This window comes from Panulirus ornatus, chromosome 67, assembly GCF_036320965.1.
Source record: "Panulirus ornatus isolate Po-2019 chromosome 67, ASM3632096v1, whole genome shotgun sequence".
In the NCBI taxonomy this organism is placed as follows: domain Eukaryota; kingdom Metazoa; phylum Arthropoda; class Malacostraca; order Decapoda; family Palinuridae; genus Panulirus; species Panulirus ornatus.
The window spans coordinates 582,978-600,287 of NC_092290.1; the positions used below are offsets into that span (position 1 = coordinate 582,978).

Here is a 17,310-nt window from a genome sequence, read left to right on the forward strand (position 1 = left end):
TATGTTTGAAGGACTAGTGGTTCCAACAATGTTGTATGGTTGCGAGGCGTGGGCTATGGATAGAGTTGTGCGCAGGAGGGTGGATGTGCTGGAAATGAGATGTTTGAGGACAGTATGTGGTGTGAGGTGGTTTGATCGAGTAATTAATGTAAGGGTAAGAGAGATGTGTGGAAATAAAAAGAGTGTGGTTGAGAGAGCAGAAGAGGGTATTTTGAAATGGTTTGGGCACATGGAGAGAATGAGTGAGGAAAGATTGACCAAGAGGATATATGTGTCGGAGGTGGAGGGAAGGAGGAGAAGTGGGAGACCAAATTGGAGGTGGAAAGATGGAGTGAAAAAGATTTTGAGTGATCGGGGCCTAAACATGCAGGAGGGTGAAAGGCGTGCAAGGAATAGAGTGAATTGGATCGATGTGGTATACCGGGGTCGACGTGCTGTCATTGGATTGAATCAGGGCATGTGAAGCGTCTGGGGTAAACCATGGAAAGTTGTGTGGGGCCTGGATGTGGAAAGGGAGCTGTGGTTGTCGGGCATTATTGCATGACAGCTAGAGACTGAGTGTGAACGAATGGGGCCTTTTTTGTCTTTTCCTAGCGCTACCTCACACACATGAGGGGGGAGGAGGATGGTATTCCATGTGTGGCGAGGTGGCGATGGGAATGAATAAAAGCAGACAGTGTGAATTGTGTGCATGTGTATATATGTATGTGTCTTTGTGTGTATATATATGTGCACATTGAAATGTATGGGTATGTATATTTGCGTGTGTGGACGTGTATGTATATACATGTGTATGGGGGTGGGTTGGGCATTTCTTTCGTCTGTTTCCGTGCGCTATCTCGCAAACGCGGGAGACAGCAACAAAGCAAAATAAATAAATAAATGAATATATATATATATATATGTATCTCGGAAAGCAAAAATGGGTATGTTTGAAGGAATAGTGGTTCCAACAATGTTGTATGGTTGCGAGGCGTGGGCTATGGATAGAGTTGTGTGCAGGAGGATGGATGTGCTGGAGATGAGATGTTTGAGGACAATGTGTGGTGTGAGGTGGTTTGATCGAGTAAGTAACGTAAGGGTAAGAGAGATGTGTGGAAATAAAAAGAGCGTGGTTGAGAGAGCAGAAGAGGGTGTTTTGAAATGGTTTGGGCACATGGAGAGAATGAGTGAGGAAAGATTGACCAAGAGGATATATGTGTCGGAGTTGGAGGGAACGAGGAGAAGTGGGAGACCAAATTGGAGGTGGAAAGATGGAGTGAAAAAGATTTTGTGTGATCGGGGCCTGAACATGCAGGAGGGTGAAAGGAGGGCAAGGAATAGAGTGAATTGGATCGATGTGGTATACCAGGGTTGACGTGCTGTCAGTGGATTGAATCAGGGCATGTGAAGCGTCTGGGATAAACCATGGAAAGCTGTGTAGGTATGTATATTTGCGTGTGTGGACGTATGTTTATACATGTGTATGGGGGTGGGTTGGGCCATTTCTTTCGTCTGTTTCCTTGCGCTACCTCGCAAACGTGGGAGACCGGCAAAAAAAAAAAAAAAATGTATATATATATTTCCTCAAAGTTCCAGTCCTCTGTTCTTAACGGTACCTCGCTATCGCGGGAAATGGCGAATAGGATAAAAAATATATATATATATATATATATATATATATATATATATATATATATATATATATATATATATTTTTTTTTTTTCTTTTATTTATTTATTTATTGTATTAACTTTCTAAAATGGGAAACAGAAGAAGGAGTCACGCGGGGAGTGCTCATCCTCCTCGAAGGCTCAGAGTGGGGTGCCTAAATGTGTGTGGATGTAACCAAGATGTGAAAAAAGGAGAGATAGGTAGTATGTTTGAGGAAAGGAACCTGGATGTTTTGGCTCTGAGTGAAACGAAGCTCAAGGGTAAAGGGGAAGAGTGGTTTGGAAATGTCTGGGGAGTGAAGTCAGGGGTTAGTGAGAGGACAAGAGCAAGGGAAGGAGTAGCAATACTCCTGAAACAGGAGTTGTGGGAGTATGTGATAGAATGTAAGAAAGTAAATTCTCGATTAATATGGGTAAAATTGAAAGTTGATGGAGAGAGGTGGGTGATTATTGGTGCATATGCACCTGGGCATGAGAAGAAAGATCAAGAGAGGCAAGTGTTTTGGGAGCAGCTAAATGAGTGTGTTAGCGGTTTTGATGCACGAGACCGGGTTATAGTGATGGGTGATTTGAATGCAAAGGTGAGTAATGTGGCAGTTGAGGGAATAATTGGTATGCATGGGGTGTTCAGTGTTGTAAATGGAAATGGTGAAGAGCTCGTAGATTTATGTGCTGAAAAAGGACTGATGATTGGGAATACCTGGTTTAGAAAGCGAGATATACATAAGTATACTTATGTAAGTAGGAGAGATGGCCAGAGAGCGTTATTGGATTACGTGTTAATTGACAGGCGTGCGAAAGAGAGACTTTTGGATGTCAATGTGCTGAGAGGTGCAACTGGAGGGATGTCTGATCATTATCTTGTGGAGGCTAAGGTGAAGATTAGTATGGGTTTTCAGAAAAGAAGAGTGAATGTTGGGGTGAAGAAGGTGGTGAGAGTAAGTGAGCTTGGGAAGGAGACCTGTGTGAAGAAGTATCAGGAGAGACTGTGTACAGAATGGAAAAAGGTGAGAACAATGGAAGTAAGGGGAGTGGGGGAGGAATGGGATGTATTTAGGGAATCAGTGATGGATTGCGCAAAAGATGCTTGTGGCATGAGAAGAGTGGGAGGTGGGCTGTTTAGAAAGGGTAGTGAGTGGTGGGATGAAGAAGTAAGAGTATTAGTGAAAGAGAAGAGAGAGGCATTTGGACGATTTTTGCAGGGAAAAAATGCAATTGAGTGGGAGAAGTATAAAAGAAAGAGACAGGAGGTCAAGAGAAAGGTGCAAGAGGTGAAAAAAAGGGCAAATGAGAGTTGGGGTGAGAGACTATCAGTAAATTTTAGGGAGAATAAAAAGATGTTCTGGAAGGAGGTAAATAGGGTGCGTAAGACAAGGGAGCAAATGGGAACTTCAGTGAAGGGCGTAAATGGGGAGGTGATAACAAGTAGTGGTGATGTGAGAAGGAGATGGAATGAGTATTTTGAAGGTTTGTTGAATGTGTCTGATGACAGAGTGGCAGATATAGGGTGTTTGGGTCGAGGTGGTGTGCAAAGTGAGAGGGTTAGGGAAAATGATTTGGTAAACAGAGAAGAGGTAGTAAAAGCTTTGCGGAAGATGAAAGCCGGCAAGGCAGCAGGTTTGGATGGTATTGCAGTGGAATTTATTAAAAAAGGGGGTGACTGTATTGTTGACTGGTTGGTAAGGTTATTTAATATATGTATGACTCATGGTGAGGTGCCTGAGGATTGGCGGAATGCGTGCATAGTGCCATTGTACAAAGGCAAAGGGGATAAGAGTGAGTGCTCAAATTACAGAGGTATAAGTTTGTTGAGTATTCCTGGTAAATTATATGGGAGGGTATTGATTGAGAGGGTGAAGGCATGTACAGAGCATCAGATTGGGGAAGAGCAGTGTGGTTTCAGAAGTGGTAGAGGATGTGTGGATCAGGTGTTTGCTTTGAAGAATGTATGTGAGAAATACTTAGAAAAGCAAATGGATTTGTATGTAGCATTTATGGATCTGGAGAAGGCATATGATAGAGTTGATAGAGATGCTCTGTGGAAGGTATTAAGAATATATGGTGTGGGAGGCAAGTTGTTAGAAGCAGTGAAAAGTTTTTATCGAGGATGTAAGGCATGTGTACGTGTAGGAAGAGAGGAAAGTGATTGGTTCTCAGTGAATGTAGGTTTGCGGCAGGGGTGTGTGATGTCTCCATGGTTGTTTAATTTGTTTATGGATGGGGTTGTTAGGGAGGTAAATGCAAGAGTCTTGGAAAGAGGGGCAAGTATGAAGTCTGTTGGGGATGAGAGAGCTTGGGAAGTGAGTCAGTTGTTGTTCGCTGATGATACAGCGCTGGTGGCGGATTCATGTGAGAAACTGCAGAAGCTGGTGACGGAGTTTGGTAAAGTGTGTGGAAGAAGAAAGTTAAGAGTAAATGTGAATAAGAGCAAGGTTATTAGGTACAGTAGGGTTGAGGGTCAAGTCAATTGGGAGGTGAGTTTGAATGGAGAAAAACTGGAGGAAGTGAAGTGTTTTAGATATCTGGGAGTGGATCTGTCAGCGGATGGAACCATGGAAGCGGAAGTGGATCATAGGGTGGGGGAGGGGGCGAAAATTTTGGGAGCCTTGAAGAATGTGTGGAAGTCGAGAACATTATCCCGGAAAGCAAAAATGGGTATGTTTGAAGGAATAGTAGTTCCAACAATGTTGTATGGTTGCGAGGCGTGGGCTATGGATAGAGTTGTGCGCAGGAGGATGGATGTGCTGGAAATGAGATGTTTGAGGACAATGTGTGGTGTGAGGTGGTTTGATCGAGTAAGTAACGTAAGGGTAAGAGAGATGTGTGGAAATAAAAAGAGCGTGGTTGAGAGAGCAGAAGAGGGTGTTTTGAAATGGTTTGGGCACATGGAGAGAATGAGTGAGGAAAGATTGACCAAGAGGATATATGTGTCGGAGGTGGAGGGAACGAGGAGAAGAGGGAGACCAAATTGGAGGTGGAAAGATGGAGTGAAAAGGGTTTTGTGTGATCGGGGCCTGAACATGCCGGAGGGTGAAAGGAGGGCAAGGAATAGAGTGAATTGGAGCGATGTGGTATACAGGGGTTGACGTGCTGTCAGTGGATTGAATCAAGGCATGTGAAGCGTCCGGGGTAAACCAAGGAAATCTGTGTAGGTATGTATATTTGCGTGTGTGGACGTGTGTATGTACATGTGTGTGGGGGGGGTTGGGCCATTTCTTTCGTCTGTTTCCTTGCGCTACCTCGCAAACGCGGGAGACAGCGACAAAGTATAAAAAAAAAAAAAAAAAAAATATTTATTTATTATATTTTGTCGCTGTGGATGAGAGTGCTTGGGAAGTGAGTCAGTTGTTGTTTGCTGATGATACAGCGCTGGTGGCTGATTCAGGTGAGAAACTGCAGAAGCTGGTGACTGAGTTTGGTAAAGTGTGTGATAGAAGAAAGTTTAGAGTAAAAGTGAATAAGAGCAAAGTTATTAAGTACAGTAGTGTTGAGGGACAAGTCAATTGGGAGGTAAGTTTGAATGGAGAAAAACTGGAGGAAGTGAAGTGTTAGATATCTGGGAGTGGATTTAGCAGTGAATGGAACCATGGAAGCGGATGTGTCACAGGGTGGGGGAGAGCGCGAAAGTTCTGGGAGCACTGAAGAATGTGTTGAAGGTGAGAACATTAACTCGGAAAGCAAAAATGGGTATGTTTGAAGGAATAGTGGTTCCAACAATGTAATATGGATGTGAGGCTGATACTGGGGAAAATTATGCTGATCTGCATATAGGTGCTTGCCATTTGATATATTAGATGCATTCCAGAAAAGTGTTACAGTAAATTATACTAAATGGAGTCAACTTTACCATTGACTGAAATGGTGCCAACTTTATCACAGTCTTAGTATTGGGAAATGGGGAAAGGATCCTAGGGAATGTTTCTTGACATTTTCTCAAAAATACTTTTGTGTGTTACGTAAGTACATTAAAGATTATTATCAGAAGGAAAAATAAAGTGCTTCACTGATATCACTTGGACTTAAATTTAAGCACTCATTAACACAACCAGTTTTATTTCAAGACCGAAAGTTTTTCTGTTTTTTAATGTCACTGGTACAACTAGCAAGTTATGATTCAATTCTACGTAAGAAATTCTTTTATGAGTTAGCTCTAAACACTGGTGGAGGAGACTATGCAAAGACAGATATACCATTTTCATTGCTTTAGTTTAATCCATGTGCGTGGATAGATGAATGCTATAACATTTGCACTTGTTCAGAAGGCAAAGTCTCATGACATACAACAAAATTGCATTCATAAAGTTAAGCATAACTATAACTTTACAAAACCCTAAAGTAAAGGTACTCTTATTAAAGGCAGAGAGTGCTAAGTAATAAGGCAATCAATCCTATGAGTAATTTTCAATTTAGCTCTTGCAAAATATTTCAGCAACAGATTCCAGCTCCAAAAGGTCAGTTTTCACACAAATACTGAAATAGTTGTACACTAGTAAATGCTAATATCACATACTGAAATGGATAAAGCTTACTTCTTCACTGTACATCAAGTAGGGCGACTTCTACCACTCTGAAGAACTGGAAAACATGCTTGAGTCTGCAAGTCATGACATGTTCCCATTAGTGGAATACAAACCTTAAATCATTTTTCTCTGCCATCATTATGAAACACATGATGAATTAAGAAAAAAGATCTTCAGATACCCTCTTTATTTCATTATTAAAGAATACAGTAAAGATACTTGTATTTTAAATGGAAAATTAATATACAATGTTTTTCCATTTGTTTTTTGGCAAGTATAGTGTGCCAGTACTGTTTTTTCTTTAATAATGAAATATTGGTAAATATAGAAGATATTTTAAGGATATTTTTAGTCATATGTTCCATAATAACAGCAGAGTAATGAATATGATTTGTTTCTCACAACCACTGCTGCTTTAAGTTTAATTCTTTATCCCAAGTTAAGTGCATCTAGTGTTTGCACAGTGAGTACAGCATACAGCAATTAGCAAGCTAAAGTAAGTTTATCTATTTCAGCAGGACAAACAACTTTTGTAATATATATTATGTACTTTTATGGTTTAGAGTCAGGTAGTTCTCACTTATGACATATTATGAATGCCAAATGTAATGCTGGTATTCTTTACATGGTGAGTATGAGCAGGTGGAATAATTCTAAAACCTTTTTCAGTGTTTGTGGGATATGAATCCAATTATATTCAGTCTTATCATTACAAAAGACATTATGACTGAAAACTTAACAATATTTTTGAATATCTGAAATTGTAAATATTTTTGTTTTCAATAATGTTGCAAGGGCAAGACCTTACTGTTACTCTCTGAATTTGTACCCTAATTTTCAAGTGTTGTAGTGAAATTTGCTCTATTAGCTGTCATTATATGAGGAACCCTGGTAATTATTAACTGTACTTGAATGAACAAAGTAGGCTAATGAAAGGTGACAATATGCAAGGCAAGTGCTGGGGTGTTTCATTAAGCACTAGTATCCTCTTTGGTGTCTTCATTTTGGGAGTTGCCAGGTTTTGAACAAAGGATTTAAGATGTTAAAAGTGTACCTCTCCCAGTAAAGAGGTCTACCAGGAATTCACCAATTGCATTCAAACTTAATACTTCCTATCCTCAAGCAATGCTTCCACTTTCTCATTCCTCACTTTTGCATTCATGTGCACATCGAAAATATTTTTCTTTCCATCACAAAAATTAATTTTAAAGTCATCCACTTACTTGCTGTGTAGCTTAGTAAATAAAAAGCATTTAGTGTACCCTTGATAATAAGTAACCCCTAATGTGGCCAAACAAACTCTTGGCAATAGGTAAACCACAGCACATAAATCAGTACACTTAAGTAAATCCAGGGAAGAGTAAATTTTTACCTCAGTACTTTGCATATCAAACCCTTAATAATCAACGATCAGTGATGCTTTATAAACCCCTCTATATTTACCTTATAAATGTATTACTAAAGAATTTCTCCTTTATCAACAATTAACAGCAAGTTCTTATAACATATCAGTGTTTCCAGTGGTCTTTTTTAACTTTCATCTTCCTTTTTTCTTCTCCACACATATTTCCCATTGCCTAAGTTCTACCTGTCCACACCTAATTCATTTCACTTCATGTTCTTTCCTTCACCACTTGTCCTTATGCCCTCATCTCTCCTTTCTTTTCCCTTTACCTTTTAATCCTTACCCTATTCCTTTTTCATCTTTTCTTTAATCTCCTTTTGCCTCATTTTCTTTCCCCTTCCTCTCACTTCTCACCATCCCCTATTCTATATCCCTTTGCCCTTTAACTTTCTCTTTAACTTGGCTTACCTTTTCCTTGTGCAGCATGGCAGCTGACATGTTGTCCCTGCTGTCCTCAAATTCTTCTAGTGTGGCTTGCAAGATGATATTCTCACCGATGTGTGACACCACCTCCAACTGACACTCGGACTGCACAAGGGCAATGTTAGTTACATCATCTGAATAATCTTAAAATGATTGGTGCAAAGCCAATAAAACAATGCATACAAAATATCTTACTCATCTATTTATAGCAATGATAACAGGAGGACTCCCTAGGAAGAACTGTTGTAGCACTCAAGTCTCCAGACTGCTTCATTCAAACGCATATTTAACAAGCTCCATGTTCCTCTTTCAAATGTATTTCCTCAGTTTTCCTTCCCAGGATGCTACCTTGCTTTCCCTTGCTCCATTTCTATCTACTTCACTCCTATGTATTCTATTTTATTATAATTACAGTGTACATCCTCTTAATATGACCAAACCACTTCATTATTTTGCTTAACCTGAACTTTGACACCATTCCCTAAGCCTTCCATGGCTCTTGTACACTTAAAATTACCTAATCCCATCTGCTAACATCACATACATTCCTTAAATATTTCTCATTTCAGCAACCTGAATCCTAGAAATGTCTTCTCTGTTCCACATCCTTGCTTCACTACTGTATGTTAGAGTTGCCAGGATTATGTAGTTCCTCAGCTTTGTGCTGTTTAAGATAAAGTTCTGCAAAATATTTGGAGTGGATGGTATTGCTGTTGAAATTCTTAGTAAGGGGGTGACTGTGTTTGTGACTGTTTAGTTAGATTTTCATTGTGTGCATGGATCATGGTGAGTTACCTGAGGACTGTTGTAATGCCTGTGTAGTGCCATTGTACAAAGGCAAGGGGACAGAAGTGAGGTTTCAAACTACAAATGTATAAGTTTGTCTAGTATAGTTGATTAGCTGTATGGAAGAGTGGTGATTGAGAAGGTGTAGGCATGTACTAAGCATCAGACTAGGGAAGAAGAATGTGGTTTCAAGAGTGGTAGAGGATGTGTGGTACAAGTGTTTGCTTTGAAGAATTTTTATTATATGTTTATCATACTTAGTCGCTGTCTCCCGCGTTAGCAAGGTAGCACAAAGAAACAGATGAAGGAATGGCCCAACCCATCCACATACACATGTATATACATAAACGTCCACATACGCACATATACATACCTATATATTTCAACATATACATACATATACATACATACACAGACATATATATATATATATATATATATATATATATATATATATATATATATATATATATATATATATATATTTTTTTTTTTTTTTTTTTTTTTTTTTTTTATACTTTGTCGCTGTCTCCCGCGTTTGCGAGGTAGCGCAAGGAAACAGACGAAAGAAATGGCCCCCCCCATACACATGTACATACACACGTCCACACACGCAAATATACATACCTACACAGCTTTCCATGGTTTACCCCAGACGCTTCACATGCCTTGCTTCAATCCACTGACAGCACGTCAACCCCTGTATACCACATGACTCCAATTCACTCTATTTCTTGCCCTCCTTTCACCCTCCTGCATGTTCAGGCCCCGATCACACAAAATCTTTTTCACTCCATCTTTCCACCTCCAATTTGGTCTCCCTCTTCTCCTCGTTCCCTCCACCTCCGACACATATATCCTCTTGGTCAATCTCTCCTCACTCATTCTCTCCATGTGCCCAAACCATTTCAAAACACCCTCTTCTGCTCTCTCAACCACGCTCTTTTTATTTCCACACATCTCTCTTACCCTTACGTTACTTACTCGATCAAACCACCTCACACCACATATTGTCCTCAAACATCTCATTTCCAGCACATCCATCCTCCTGCGCACATCTCTATCCATAGCCCACGCCTCGCAACCATACAACATTGTTGGAACCACTATTCCCTCAAACATACCCATTTTTGCTTTCCGAGATAATGTTCTCGACTTCCACACATTTTTCAAGGCTCCCAAAATTTTCGCCCCCTCCCCCACCCTATGATCCACTTCCGCTTCCATGGTTCCATCCGCTGACAGATCCACTCCCAGATATCTAAAACACTTCACAGGAGGTCAAGAGAAAGGTGCAAGAGGTGAAAAAAAGGGCAAATGAGAGTTGGGGTGAGAGACTATCAGTAAATTTTAGGGAGAATAAAAAGATGTTCTGGAAGGAGGTAAATAGGGTGCGTAAGACAAGGGAGCAAATGGGAACTTCAGTGAAGGGCGTAAATGGGGAGGTGATAACAAGTAGCGGTGATGTGAGAAGGAGATGGAATGAGTATTTTGAAGGTTTGTTGAATGTGTCTGATGACAGAGTGGCAGATATAGGGTGTTTTGGTCGAGGTGGTGTGCAAAGTGAGAGGGTTAGGGAAAATGATTTGGTAAACAGAGAAGAGGTAGTAAAAGCTTTGCGGAAGATGAAAGCCGGCAAGGCAGCAGGTTTGGATGGTATCGCAGTGGAATTTATTAAGAAAGGGGGTGACTGTATTGTTGACTGGTTGGTAAGGTTATTTAATGTATGTATGACTCATGGTGAGGTGCCTGAGGATTGGCGGAATGCGTGCATAGTGCCATTGTACAAAGGCAAAGGGGATAAGAGTGAGTGCTCAAATTACAGAGGTATAAGTTTGTTGAGTATTCCTGGTAAATTATATGGGAGGGTATTGATTGAGAGGGTGAAGGCATGTACAGAGCATCAGATTGGGGAAGAGCAGTGCGGTTTCAGAAGTGGTAGAGGATGTGTGGATCAGGTGTTTGCTTTGAAGAATGTATGTGAGAAATACTTAGAAAAGCAAATGGATTTGTATGTAGCATTTATGGATCTGGAGAAGGCATATGATAGAGTTGATAGAGATGCTCTGTGGAAGGTATTAAGAATATATGGTGTGGGAGGCAAGTTGTTAGAAGCAGTGAAAAGTTTTTATCGAGGATGTAAGGCATGTGTACGTGTAGGAAGAGAGGAAAGTGATTGGTTCTCAGTGAATGTAGGTTTGCGCCAGGGGTGTGTGATGTCTCCATGGTTGTTTAATTTGTTTATGGATGGGGTTGTAAGGGAGGTAAATGCAAGAGTCCTGGAAAGAGGGGCAAGTATGAAGTCTGTTGGGGATGAGAGAGCTTGGGAAGTGAGTCAGTTGTTGTTCGCTGATGATACAGCGCTGGTGGCTGATTCATGTGAGAAACTGCAGAAGCTGGTGACTGAGTTTGGTAAAGTGTGTGGAAGAAGAAAGTTGAGAGTAAATGTGAATAAGAGCAAGGTTATTAGGTACAGTAGGGGTGAGGGTCAAGTCAATTGGGAGGTGAGTTTGAATGGAGAAAAACTGGAGGATATATATATATATATATATATATATATACACATGTACATATTCATACTTGCTGCCTTCATCCATTTCTGTTGCCACCCCACCACACATGAAATAGCACCCCCTCCCACTGCATGCGTGTGAGGTAGCACTAGGAAAAGACAACAAAGGCCACATATGTTCCCACTCAGTCTCTAGCTATCGTGGGTAATGCACCAAAACCACAGCTTCCTTTCCACATCCAGGTCCCACAAAACTTTCCATGGTTTTACCCCAAATGCCCCACATACCCTGGTTCAATCCATTGACAGCATGTCAACCTCAGTATACCACATTGTTCCAATTCACTCTATTCCTTGCATGCCTTTCACCCTCTTGTATGTTCAGGCCCTGATCGCTCAAAATCTTTTTCACTCCATCCTTCCACCTCCATTTTGTTCTCCCATTTCTCCTCATTCCCTCCACCTCTGACACATGTATCCTCTTTGTAAATCTTGCCTCACTCATTCTCTCCATGTGACCAAACCGTTTCAATACACCCTCTTCTGCTCTCTCTGTCATCTTCTTTTTATTACCACACATTTCTCTTACCCTTTCATTACTTACTCGATCAAACCACCTCACACCACATATTGTCCTCAAACATCTCATTCCCAACACATCCACCCTCCTCCGCACAACCTTATCCATAGCCCGTGCCTCACAACCATATAACATTATTGGAACCACTATTCCCTCAAACATACCCATTTTTGCTCTCGGAGATAACGTTCTCGCCTTCCACACATTCTTCAACACTCCCAGAACCTTCGCCCCCTCCCCCACCTTATGACTCACTTCTGCTTCCATGGTTCTATCTGCTGCTAAATCCACTCCTAGATATGTAAAACACTTCACTTCCTCCAGTTTTTGTCCATTCAAACTTACCTCCCAAATAACTTGTCCCTCAACCCTACTGAACCTAATGACCTTGCTCTTATTCACATTTACTCTCAGCTTTCTTCTTTCACACACTTCACCAAACTCAGTCACCCTTTCCGCAAACCAACATTCACTTGTAACTAATCACTTTCCTCTCATCCTACTCATACACATGCCTTACATCCTTGGTAAAAACTTTTCACTGCTTCTAGCAACATACCTCCTACACCATATACTCTTAATACTTTCCACAAAGCATCTCTACCCACCTATCATATGCATTCTCCAGATCCATAAATGCTACATACAAATCCATCTGTTATTCTAGGTGTTTCTCACATAGATTCTTCAAAGCAAACACCTTATCCACACATCCTCTACTACTTATGAAACCACACTGCTCCTCCCCAATCTGGTGCTCTGTACATGCCTTGATCCCTCTCAGTCAATACCCTCCCATTTAATTTCCAAGGAATACTCCAGAAACTTATACCTCTGTAATTTGAACACTCATCTTTATATCCTTTGCCTTTGTACAATGCCATTATGCATGCATTCTGCCAATCCTCAGGCACTTCACCATGAATATCATTACCAACCAGTCAACAACACAGTCACCCCCTTTTCTAATAAATTCCACTGCAATACCATCCAAACCCACTGCCTTGCCGGCTTTCATCTACTGCAAAGCTTTCACTACCTCCTCTCTGTTTACCAAACCATTCTCCCTGACCCTCTCACTTTGCACACCACCTCGACCAAAACACCCTATATCTGCCACTCTATCATCAAACACATTCAACAAACCTTCAAAATACTCACTCCATCTCCTTCTCACTTCACCACTACTTGTTATTACCTCCCCGTTAGCCCCCTTCACGGATGTTCTCATTTGTTCTCTTGTCTTATGCACTTTATTTACCTCCATCCAAAACATCTTTTTATTCTCACTAAGATTTAATTAGACTCTCTCACTCCAACTCTTGTTTGCCCTCTTTTTCACTTCTTGCACTTTTCTCTTGACCTCCTGCCTCTTTCTTTAATACATCTCCCAGTCATTAGCACCACTTCCCAGCAAAAATCATCCAAACATCTTTCTCTTCCCTTTCACTAACAATCTTACTTCTTCATCCCACCACTCACTACCCTTTCTATTCTGCCCACCTCTCACCTTTCTCCTACCACAAGCATCTTTTGCACAAGCCATCACTGCTTCCCTAAATACATCCCGTTCCTCCTCCACTCCCCTTTCATCATTTGCTCTCACCTTTTTCCATTCTGCACTCAATCTCTCCTGGTACTTCCCCACACAAATCTCCTTTCCATGCTCACTTACTCTCACCACTCTCCTCACCCCAACATTCTCTCTTCCTTTCTGAGAGCCTCTACAAATCTTCACCTTCGCCTCAACAAGATAATGATCAGACATCCCTCCAGTTGCCCCTCTCAGTACATTAACATCCAAAAGTCTCTCTTTCACATGCCTGTCAATTAACACGTAATCCAATAATACTTTCTGGTCATCTCTCCTACTTACATACGTATACTTATGTATATCTCTTTTTAAACCAGGTATTCCCAATCACCAGTCCTTTTTTTAGCACACAAATCTATAAGCTCTTCACTATTTCCATTTACAACACTGAACACCCCATGTACACCAATTATACCCTCAACTGCCACGTTACTCACATTTGCATTTAAATCACCCATCACTATAACCTGGTCTCATGCATCAAAGCTGCTAACACACTCACTCAGCTGCTTCCAAAACACTTGCCTCTTGTGATCTTTTTTCTCATGACTGGGTGCATAGGCATCAATAATCACCCATCTCTCTCCATTTGCTTTCAGTTTTACCCATATCAATCTAGAGTTTACTTTCTTACACTCTATCACATACTCCCACAACTCCTGCTTCAGGAGTAGTGCTACTCCTTCCTTTGCTCTTGTCCTCTCTCCAACCCCTGATTTTACTCCCAGGACATTCCCAAACCACTCTTCCCCTTTACCCTTGAGCTTCGTTTCACTCAGAGCTAAAACATCCAGGTTCCTTTTCCTCAAACATACTACCTGTCTCCTTTTTTTCTCATACTGGTTACATCCACACACATTTAGACACCCCAATCTGAGCCTTCGAGGAGGATGAGCACTACCCACATGACTTCTTCTGTTTCCCCTTTTAGAAATTTGAATACATGGAGGGAAGGATTTCTAGTCCCCCGCTCCCGCCACCTTTAGTCGCTCTCTACGACACGTGGGAAGTATTCTTTCTCCCCCATCCCCAGGGATAAAGGATATGTGGGAGAAATACTTAGGGAAACGAAAGGATTTGTATGTGACATTTATGGATGTGGAGAAAGCATATGACAAGGATGATATAGATATGTTTTGAACATATTGTATGGGAGGACAACTATTATAGGCAGAGGAGTTTTTATTAAGAGAGTAAGGTGTGTGTGTGTGTGTGTGTGTGTGTGTGTGTGTGTGTGTGTGTGTGTGTGAGCAGGTAGAGGGGAAGATAACTCCAGTTGAAGGTGGGTTTATGGCAGGAGTGTATGATGTCACCATGGCTGTTTATGGATGGGATGATGAGAGAGGCAAATACAAAGGTCTCAGAGAGAGGATTGGGTGTGCTGCCTGTTTGGAGTTAGGCACCTGGCAGATGAGTCAGTTGTTTTATGATGACATGGTGCTGGTGTCAGTTTGAGTGAGAAACTGCAAAAGCTGGTGTCTGAGCATGAAAGGAAAAAGGTAAGAGTAAATGTGGATGAAATCAAGATTATTAGGCTTAACAGCAAAAAGAGACAGGGTATCTGGAGTGTGAGGTTGAATAGAAAAAACTTGGAGGAAGTGGAGAGTTTTAGATACTTGGGAGTGGATGTGGTAACGAATGGAATCTTGGGAGATGAAGTAAGTCAAAGAGTGGGTGAGTGGGCAAAGGTTTTGGTAAACTGAGTTGTGTGTGGAAAGTGAAGTCACTATCTTCAGAGACTAAGATGGGTGTTGGATGGTATAGCAGTCCTGTCATTACTGTATGATACAAGGTGAGGGCCTAAGACAAAAACATAAAAAATAGGGTGATTGTGTTGGAAATAAAATGTTTGAGGACTATATAAGATGCAAGGAGGGTTGATCGAATAAGAAAAAATAGAGTAAGAGACAGTGTGGTAGTAAGAAGAGTATGTTTAAGAAAGTTGAAGAGGGTGTGCTGAAATGATTTGTACATATGGGAAGGAAGAATGAGGAAAGAATGACTAAGAGGGAGTACATGTTAGAAATGGAGGGAACAAGGAAAAGGGGGAACAAAGAGGAGATGGAAGAATGGAGTGAATGATGCTTTGCAGGTTTGGGGCCAAACATGCAGGAGGGTTTTAGGTGTGCAGTGGACCAAACAAATTGGAGCAATGTATTATACAGGGGACAATGTACTGTCAGTGGCTAAACCTAGGGCATATGAAGCAGTCAGGGGAAACCATAGAAAGGTCTGTATGGCCTGGTTTTGGTGCATTATACAGGAAAGCTAAAGAATGGACATGAACAAATGATGCCATTTCTTTGTCTGTTCCATCACTACCTCTCTGATGCAGGAAATGGCAGACTTGTATTGAAAAAGAATATATACATGTTATTATCATTATTACTAGTAGTAGCAGTACAATTATTATTTGCTTTTATTCATATTTACTCTCGACTTCCTTCTGTCACACTTCCAAACTCAGTCATCAACTTCTGCAGTTTATCACATAGACCCTTCCATGGTTTACCTGAGATGTGTCACATGCCTTGGTTCAGACCATCAACAGCATATTGACTTCTGTACACCACATCGTTCCCATTCACTCTATCCCATGCAAACCTTTCACCCTTGTGCTCCAATCACTCAGAATCTTTTTCATTCCATCCTTCCACCTCCAATTTGGTTTCCTCATTCTCCTTGTTCCCTTCACTTCTGTCATATATCCTCTTTCTCAACTTTTCCACACTCATTCTCTCCATATGTCCAAACCAATTTAGCACACCCTATTCAGCTTTCTTAACCATACTTTTTTTTATTACCACATGTCTCCCTTACCCTTTCATTACTTACTGGATCAAACCCCCCACACAACGCATATTGTCCTTAAACATTTTTATTTCCAACACATCCACTCTCCTCTGCACAGTCTCATCTATAGCCCAAGCTTTGCATCCATAGAATATTGATGGGACTGCTATGCCTTCATACATACCCATTTTTGCCCTCCCAAATAACGATCTCTCCATACATTTTTCAGTTCTCAGAACCTTCACCCCCTTGTCCACCCTATGACTCACTTCTGCTTCCATGATTCCATTAGCTGCCATGTTGATTGCCAAGTATCAGAAACACTTCCACTTTCACCAATTTTCCTCTATTCAAATTTACATCGCAATCAATCTGTCCCTCAGTCCTGCTAAACCTAATAAGTTTGCTTTTATTTATATTTACTCTCAATTTCCTTCTATCACACACTCATCCAAACTCAGTTTCTCACTCATATCTGCCACTTGTGATGTATCATCAGCAAACAAGAACTAACTCACGTCTCAGGCCCTCTCCTCCCCTACAGAGTGGATACTCGCCCCTCTCTTCAAGACTCTCGCATTCACATCCCTTACACCCTGGGGTAACCATAAACAAATTAAACAACCATGGTAGCATCAGGCATCCCTGCTGTAGACCAATCTTCACTTGGTACCATTCACTCTCCTCTCTTCCTACATCCTACTCTTGAACATTATAATCGTTACTATTATTTTTTTTTTTTTTTTTTTTGTCGCTGTCTCCCGCGTTTGCGAGGTAGCGCAAGGAAACAGACGAAAGAAATGGCCCAACCCACCCCCATACACATGCCTTGATTCAATCCACTGACAGCACGTCAACCCCGGTATACCACATCGCTCCAATTCACTCTATTCTTTGCCCTCCTTTCACCCTCCTGCATGTTCAGGCCCCGATCACACAAAATCTTTTTCACTCCATCTTTCCACCTCCAATTTGGTCTCCCTCTTCTCCTCGTTCCCTCCACCTCCAACACATATATCCTCTTGGTCAATCTTTCCTCACTCA

General features: G+C 41.2%; 2 protein-coding genes across 26 annotated transcripts in view; one reads left to right on the forward strand and one right to left on the reverse strand.

The window, feature by feature from the left end:
• Positions 1–17,310, reverse strand: part of LOC139747051 (uncharacterized) — a 1,040,326-nt gene that overhangs the window by 238,982 nt on the left and 784,034 nt on the right. For 23 of the 25 annotated variants that reach the window (XM_071658815.1, XM_071658818.1, XM_071658817.1 and 20 more), the window contains one exon: positions 7,987–8,106. In XM_071658815.1, coding sequence (XP_071514916.1) covers positions 7,987–8,106 — 120 coding nt within the window. Of the gene's footprint in view, positions 1–5,794; positions 6,248–7,986; positions 8,107–17,310 lie in introns of those variants that run through there. The other 2 variants (XM_071658810.1, XM_071658812.1) reach the window with 2 other exon arrangements.
• The window catches only part of LOC139747055 (uncharacterized), a 236,301-nt gene that overhangs the window by 199,546 nt on the left and 19,445 nt on the right, over positions 1–17,310 (forward strand). The window lies entirely within an intron of this gene.